The sequence below is a fragment of the Corvus kubaryi genome, unplaced genomic scaffold, assembly GCF_017639235.1.
Source record: "Corvus kubaryi isolate FWS band 111438036 unplaced genomic scaffold, C.kubaryi_AGA036_p1.0 134, whole genome shotgun sequence".
Lineage (NCBI taxonomy): Eukaryota > Metazoa > Chordata > Aves > Passeriformes > Corvidae > Corvus > Corvus kubaryi.
In genome coordinates, this window is record NW_024580668.1 from 9,197,483 (window position 1) to 9,205,303 (window position 7,821).

At 54.5% G+C, this 7,821-nt stretch overlaps 1 protein-coding gene across 1 annotated transcript; it reads right to left on the reverse strand.

Moving 5' to 3' along the window:
* Window positions 1-3,675: 3,675 nt before the first annotated feature.
* PI3 (peptidase inhibitor 3) lies at window positions 3,676-4,467 on the reverse strand. Its single transcript, XM_042050082.1, has 3 exons — window positions 4,357-4,467; window positions 4,022-4,183; window positions 3,676-3,845 (listed from the first exon to the last, which is right to left on the reverse strand). The coding sequence occupies exons 1-3, from the start codon at window positions 4,418-4,420 to the stop codon at window positions 3,841-3,843; spliced, it is 231 nt and encodes a 76-aa protein (XP_041906016.1). The 5' UTR covers window positions 4,421-4,467; the 3' UTR covers window positions 3,676-3,840.
* Window positions 4,468-7,821: the final 3,354 nt, after the last annotated feature.

Below are 7,821 nucleotides of genomic sequence, written 5' to 3' on the forward strand. Positions count from 1 at the left end.
TGTGCCAGAGCCAGGCAGAAGGGACAGCTTCCATTCCTGCTCCCAAAGGTTCCCTGGTGGCAGACGCTGCCTCCCTCCACTGTGTAACCCCAGGATCCCCCTCTGCCCTCCCAGCACGGTGGGAGCTGGTGTCCCGTGTTGCTGCTCACTGGCGAGGGTGGGAGGGCACTGGGAAAGGTTACTGGTGTATCCTGGCCACATAAGCCAAAGCACCCCTGTGTCTTCAGAAAGAAAATGCTGGAGGGCATCAGCTAGTGTGAGACAGCTCTGGCCCAGACCACGCTATCGCTGCCACTGGAGAGGGTCTTGGTCCAGGTGAGGAGCTGAGTTTGTATAAAGCATCCCACAGATGAAAGCACAGAGTGAATTCATACATTTGTTCACCTTTAGCTGTGAGGATGGTTTGTTTTTCTGCAGAGGTGCATATATACTTCTTTTATGGTGAGGAGCAGAATGCTGTTGACTCCTTTTCCCTCCTGGAATATTGCTGCTTCTCAGCAGGAATGATGAGGGCTGTGCATAGCTCCTGACCAAGGGCAGAGCTGCTGCTGAGTGGATCTGCTCTACCCAGGGTATTTTCTCCTCTGGAACTGATGTGATTGCTGAGATCCTGCTGGGACTACAGATTCCCACTCCTAGCCAGGCTAACTAAATAACCCTCCCCTTTCAAAGGCTGTCAAAGCTGTAGTAATTCTTATTAGGCTGGTTTGAATCATCTCTTGAAAAGGTCTCACATCATCCTTGAGCACCAAACTGTTCTGTATTCAGACCCCAACCACCCAGTCTTCCGAGCCAGACCAAAACATTTGCAGGGGGAGGCTCCAGGAAAATATTAAAGATGTTCTGCTGTGCTGTGGGTGAGACCTGACTTCTCCATCCTCTGTCCTGTGTACATCTCGGAGTGGAACAAAGGCCATTGTGTGGAGCAAGGATGCTCCGTGGTGCTGATGGATCCCTGGGGAGACACTCTGGATTCCATCCCCTGGGATGCTGGGGAGTGTTGGATGTTTCCTTTGGGAATTGTCCAAAAGTGGCCTGAAAACCTTTGCTTTGAGGGAAGATGGAGTAAGCCAGACCTGCTGCCTGCCCTGCAGTGGTGCTGCTGCTGTGATGTGCCATGATGGATGTTTTTAACTCAAAGCTGAGTCCTTGAGTGCAGCCTTTGCCCACGTTCCCAGCATCAGACCTGGTGGGCCTGTCCCAGGAGAAGTAGTGAGTCCTGAGCTGTGGTAAACCCCAGGCAGAGAAAATGAACACCTTCATCTCCAGGCTGCTCTGGCCTTGGGGAAACAGGTGATGTGGGAAGAATCAGAAACATCTCTCTGGCACAGCACTCACTGCTTTTCCCATTGTCTTGCTGGCAGCTACCTAGGACAAGGAAGGAAATTCCCTTCCTCCCCAGAGACCCGGATCCACAGGATTTCAGCCAATGCACACTGCCAGGAGCTTACCACAATCACTGATCCTGACCTGTGTGTGTTTTGGTGCACTGCCCAGCTCCTCCCAGGTGAGTGCTGCTGCATGGGGGGTAGAGGTGAGTCTAATCCAGCGCTGGGAGCTCCCCAGACTCCCCAGTACAGCTGGTGATAGCTGGAAATGCTGTGCACAGGAGGCAGGGTCCTGTGCCTGGGAGGAGAAAGGCAGAGGATTTGTTGACACAGCTGCAGGTGGAGGCACAGTTGGTGCATTGCCTCTGGGATTTCTGACTTGCAGGGCTCCAAAACAGAAAGCAGCAGGACTGAGACAGACTGGATGTCCCCAGAACATCCTCTGGCCCAAAGCCACCTCCTCCTGCCTTCCTGGGCCAGTAGCTGGGTGACAGTGGTGACATGAGCAGAGCTGTCTCAGAGCAGGAAGAGGAACCTCTCACAGGGAGATCTGGATACCTCAGGCAGCAGGTTTTGGGAGGATGAACCCTCCCTGCCATTTCCTTGTCTCTGCAGAGGAGCTGCTGCCCTGGGCACGGCATCCATCGGGTTATGCGGGGCCAGCTGAGAGGCACCCCATGCCTGCAGCTCTGTGCTTAATCAAACCAATTAGCAATTTAATCTTGTTAACAAACCAAGATAATTGCAGCATTATCAAATTAGCCAGATGTATGGAAATGCCTGCTTAATAGCTGATAATAACTGGTGCTGATGGAGGAGGAGGAGGGTTGTGATCTGTGACTAATGACCGCGGGAGGTGTAATCACGCTGTTCTGCCCTGGCTGCCGCCAGCCCCGTGCCGGGATGCGGGGACGGCTGGGGGAGCGCTGGGGCTCAGCCTCCTTCGTCCCACGGTTTGTGCGGCACAGCTCTCCCTGCGCAGAGGGTTGGGCTGGTGTCAGGGATAGTTTTCCCCTGCAAGGACACTACACTGGGCAGAAGCAATGTCTGGTTTTACGCTGAGTTTGGCTGACGAGCTCCCCGGTCTCGTTCTGCCTGTCCCTGCTCGATCGCTGGCGTTTTCAGCGCTGCATGAGCTCTCCAGTTCTCTCTGCCCTCCCGTGGCCAGGCTAAGCAAAGAGTTGGTTTCTTCGCTCTAGGACTTCTTCCTTCTCAGTGAGAGTAATTTCTGAGCTTTGCCTCCTTCTAGTTCCTCCACAGGGAGAAAGTCACCTCCATAGACGTGACCATAGAAAGACTCGCTCCCGCAGATGCTCCCCCCAGTCTCGGCCAGGAAGCTTCCAGCATCTACCATGGACCATGCAAGGTGTCAATCCCACAGCCAGAGTCTTCATCCTGCTGTGTTTGTGGGTGGTTTAAAATCTGGCCAGCTGGTGCAGCTCTCCAGATCGCTTTGCCCGTGCCTGGCCGGGGGGATCATTAGCTCAGCTCTCACGCAGCACTAGCTCCTCTCTGCTCCCTCCGGTGTGTGCAGACGGACCAAGCTCCTCCCCCAGTCTGGGCTTGTTGAGAATGGGACATACAGGGCTGGTATCAGCAATGGGCTGGGGAGGGCTGGCAGGCCCTCTGTGGGCGTTAGGCTGGGTGATGCTCTGCCCCTGCAGTGCGTGGTGGCCGTCCCTGGTTCTGCTATTGCACAGAGGCCAGCAGGTCCCTCGGGCTACACACACTCTCTTCTGCTGATGCTTCTTGGCATTTCCTGAATTTTTTGTCCCCAGCACTCAGCTGTACAAAAATTACGAGAACCCCTTGGAGCTATGATTTTATTGCCCTGGCTTGAGGCTTTCCAAGGCAAGTTTCTTCAGCTGAATTTTCCCCACCAGCTTAGGTTCAGTGAGGGGTTCAGCACCACTTGGGGTTTGGGTCTGTGTAACCCCCCTCCTCTGCTCTCCAGATGAGCCCCAAGTAGGGTACTCCTAGGGAGGCTCTGCCTTCTGTATCCCCCTGGGCGGGCAGGGTCAGTTCCCTTCCACAGCCCTGTGCAGCTGGAGGGGCCTGGAGGACACACTGCTCTCCAGGGCCCCTTGCAGCCTTCCAGCCTTCCTAAAGCAACCTGTCATGTTTTGTTCCAGTCTCTTCCCCTTGCTCCCTCCTCCTGGAGGTTGTATGCCTCTGGATGGATTTTCTCCCCCAAGCCAGCCCCTAACCACACTGCACGTGTGTAGCCAGGCTGTTTTCATCCTCTTCCCCCAGCAGAAATTCTGGGGTGAAAGCAGCAGTCAGACTGTGTGCCAGGATGGAGGGAGGAGGGAGGAGGTGGGGAAAGGAGTCACACACCACAAGCACCCCTGGGAAAAGCCTCTTTTATTTGTTCAAAGAGCGGTGGGGAAGCACCGGGAGAGGGGAAGTGGATGGCACGTAGCGCTGTGCGGCAGCTGTCACGGAGTGATCCTGGAGCCAAGGTGGAATAGGAATGCTGAAACGACCCTCAGTCTGTCCTGGGAGCTGGAGCTCACACTGAGGAAAGGGAGAGAAAGAAAGAGGTTGGGTCTGGTGTTCACCCCAGCCCACATGTTCATCCACCAGCCTGACCTGGGGGGCTCTGGCAGCTGGACACAGCTCCCTGCCCAGAGCCACCCTCATCATACCCCGCTCTGCTACCCGCGAGCGGGCGGGGGCTGCCGAGCTCCTACCGTAGGTGACGGGGATGGCCGGCGGCTTGGAGAGGCACTTCCTCCCGCAGAAGGACTGGCAGCACTTCTTGCCGCGGGGGCAGTGCCGGTCGACGAGGCACTGGTTCGGCGGGTTGTGCATCGCGCAGATGAAGCGGACGGGGGGACAGGACCAGGCGCTGCCTGCAGGAGGAGAGACTGGTTTGCTCCAGGGCAGCTGAAGGGCCCTGGGGAGATGCTGTCCGGCAAACACCCCTCTCCTCCCCTCTCCCCTTCCCACAGGATCCTTGTAAACGTGGCTCCTTCCCAGCACCTGCGCTTTTCCTCCCCGTACCTTATCCTAGGACATCTCCTACCTGTTGGCAGCTCTGCCCAGAGGATGAGCATCCCCACCAGGAGGAGGGCGGCCACCGTCTTCATACTGCCGTGTCCCTGAGAGGTGCGAGCGTGAGAGGTCGGGGACACCACCATTTAAACCCTTGGGGAGGATGGGGGTGGGGAAAAGAGCTGGGCACGTTCCAATGTTTGTACTTTTTTTCCTCTGCCTGTTGCATTGTGTTTTCCGGACAAGCCTTTTGCGCAAGTTTCAAAGGGGATTGTTTGATTGCTCAAAAAGCAGCTATTCCATTGCACAACCGACCCCTGCAGCTACACCTGGGGCTGAGGAAAAAGCCAGGGCGAGATGAGCCAGGGCATTGTCCGCCCTGACAAGCTGGAGGCAGTGGAGCTGCTTTCTCCTGGGCAGGTATCTTCTCCAGGTATCCTTTTCCAGGGGAAAGCCTTGTGGTGACCATGTTCCCTTCTGGGGGTCTATTAAATGGTTTCCCTCTGTACTTTGCTTCCACATGGTCCTGCAAACCAAACCTTACAGCATGATCCAAATCAGCATGAGTCTGCCTGTGCCTTCCCAGGGATGATCCTTCAAGTTTTTCCCAGGGGTAACTTGCCCCAGCCGCAAACCCTCCCAACTCCTGCCCCACTGGGAGTGTAAGTTGGTGTGGGGAAAACACCTTTGGTTTAGCCAAGGGTGGGTCTTTCTCAAGCTCGGGGGGGAGGGGGGGGATGTCACCTGAACCCCAGCATCTTCTCTGGGTGGCTACTGCCATGTAGGAAGCAGGTTGGTGCTGGAAGAAAGTGGCTGACCTCTCTGGGGTAGGATAATCCACTCCTTCCGGCCCTATCATCAGCCATGATGCAGCACAAGGACAACTTGACTGAGCCCTAACTCTTGATGGCTGTGGAATTAGGGGCTGTATTCCTGGTTTGGATGGCAAAGGTCCCACCACTCTTCAAGCCTCAACCCGTTCCTCCCCCCCAAGGAAATTGTAACCCTTCCCTGGCCTCCAGGTAAATCTGTTTTCTTTAGGTGCCCTTGGGCAATGGGAAGTTACTCCATTTCCCACCAATTGGTCAATGTCCCCCCTCAGCTTGTGTAAGGGGTTCCCAAAACATTTCTGTGGGACTTTCTGGGGCTGGCAGGAACCCAAGCCGTTCTGGGAACAGGCTCTGGGAATCCCCAGGAAGGGGAAGGCTTCCACAGCCAAACCCCACCCAGTCCTGCAAGGGGCAGCCCCTGATGTCGCAACCAGGTGGGGACAAAGAGCAGCAAAAGGCCAGTATCACTCCTACATGCTCTGTGCAGCCCGAGCCCCCCACCATTGCACTGATCCAGCCCCTGGAGGTGCCACTTTCCATCCAGGGCATGGTGGGCCTCTCACTGTGCCCTTTCCTGCTCAGACTTCCATTCTCAAGTTCCAATGGGCCCCGTTAACTGGACCTCAACTAACCTGGTATCTGTTAATTATTGTCCAATTTCCCTGTTGACCCCGTGGCTGCATTAGCTCTTTGTGAAGTCATTCATTAAATAACGTGCGGAAGATACAGCCAGCCTGTGATAAATGTGCTTTGAAGTATTGGCTTTTGCAAGTGTTAGAAGTTGGTGTTGCTGTGCAGATGTAGTCGTGTTTGGCTTGCAATGACAGCAACAAAGGGAGCCCGCTAGCCTGATTCGATGACATCTGGCGAGCGAGCGTAACGGGAAAGCGCCATTTGCTGGACCCTCAAGTTAAACTGCACGTACTCTACAGAGGCGGGAAGGGCGAGGGAGCATGTGAATCAGTTCTAAGAAAATGCTAAAGAGTTTCTGAAAAGTTCTGAGTATGTATTCTGAGTTATGAATATGTATGAGGCTGACGCAATACCTGGAGTATACAAACCTGGAGCCTCACGTGAGACAGCACGCCTCTGGCTACGGTCACATATCCAGCACTGTTGCTTTTGCTTTGTTGACTTTTCCCCCTAATAAAATTTTAAAACCTCACAAGAGGAGTGGGCTTTGTTTCTCGCACAACCCCAAAAGATTTTCTGGGCTGTGCACCAACAGTGTAGCACTTTTAATGAAAAATACAAACATTGGATTAATTTTTAAGCAATCCATTGCCATTTAGCTGCTGCTGGGGCTGGAGAGGACAATGCTGTGCTCCCAGCTGGTGCCAGAATCTGGCATAGGTTGTGCTTGGACCTATGCCTCCATAGGAGGAGGAAAGATCAAGGAGCAAGGCTAGGATTAAGCTGCAGAGAAGATTGGGGGGGGAAGAAATCCACCTGAAGAACATTCTATAGTGCTTTATTCAAAGCAGGGGGGAAAGTGTGAACTCTTTTTGTTGCAAACTCCCATGGAATAACCAGGACCCAGGCATTTCTGGGCACAGGATTGCCTGCAGTCCTCATGTTGCATTCTGTTACATGTACAGTAGCCATTGCCCCAGTACCCCACAGAGCACGCCCCATTCCACATGGCTCACGCTCTTCCCTGTGAAAACAACTTTGTGGCCCTCCTTTTGAAGCTACAAGGCCCCATTTGTGTGATGCTTGAGGGTATCATGGCAGATGTTGCATTTTCCCAGCCAGAGCAAGGCTCTCCAGTTTGTATTTGCTGGGAAGGGAAAGGAGGGAGGCCAGTAACCCCTGATCCCCCAGCCCTACGCAGGTACACAAAGCACCTAAGGAGCAGCTCCTGCCCTGCAAAGCAGCCCTAGTCCCCCACCAGCTGATGCAAAGCTTTCAGCCTGATGATGAGCTCCATCCATCCATCCATCCATCCATCCATCCATCCATCCATCCATCCCTGCCCAGCTCATGGCTCAGGAAGCTCCCCTCAGCTCCAGGCTGGCTCCATTCCCTCGGGGTGCCCGGGAGAAGAGGATGCCCGCAGCCCAGCCTCACCCTCTCAGCGCTGGTGTCTGGTGCCACCTAGTGAAGTGCCACTGATGAGGCTCTGCAGGACCACGCAGGCTCGGCCCTGCTCCCACGTGTAAAGGAAAGGGCCCTGTGGGATCTGCCTCTACAAATACGAAGTATGTACAGACCTCTAAGTGGGACCCGCTGTGTGCACAGGTACCTCCCAACCCAGCACAGCCCACACGTGTTCACCCTGGAGCAACAGGAAACCAAAAGTCCATGCTTCCTGTGTCCACAGGAAATGAGAAGAGAGGTGGGGTATGAAAAATAAAGATGGTTTGTCTACAGAAGAGCAGAAACAACAATGAACTACACCATGTATTTACATTGTAAGAATCTTTGTAACAACAAAAATCTATAAAACGAATATACACAAGGCTATTGAAGAACACTCTCTAAAACATATTACAGAAGGGTGGCATCCCTGCCTGGCATCTCAGTCAGTCCTGGAAGAAAAGCAAGTGGCACCGTCACTCCAGTGCGGCCCTGAGGGCTGTTCCCTGTGCCCCCAGGCTGGGACACGCTGGCAGAGCAGGACTCTGCTGCCAGAACTGAGCCCAGCTGGGGCTGGGAGCCGGGCC

Coding starts and splice junctions, on each gene's coding strand:
- PI3 (XM_042050082.1), bottom strand. CDS start 4,420: ATGAAGACGGTGGCCGCCCTCCTCCTGGTGGGGATGCTCATCCTCTGG. Junction 4,184..4,356: donor CTGGGCAGAGCTGCCAACAG/GTAGGAGATGTC, acceptor CTCCTCCTGCAG/GCAGCGCCTGGTCCTGTCCC.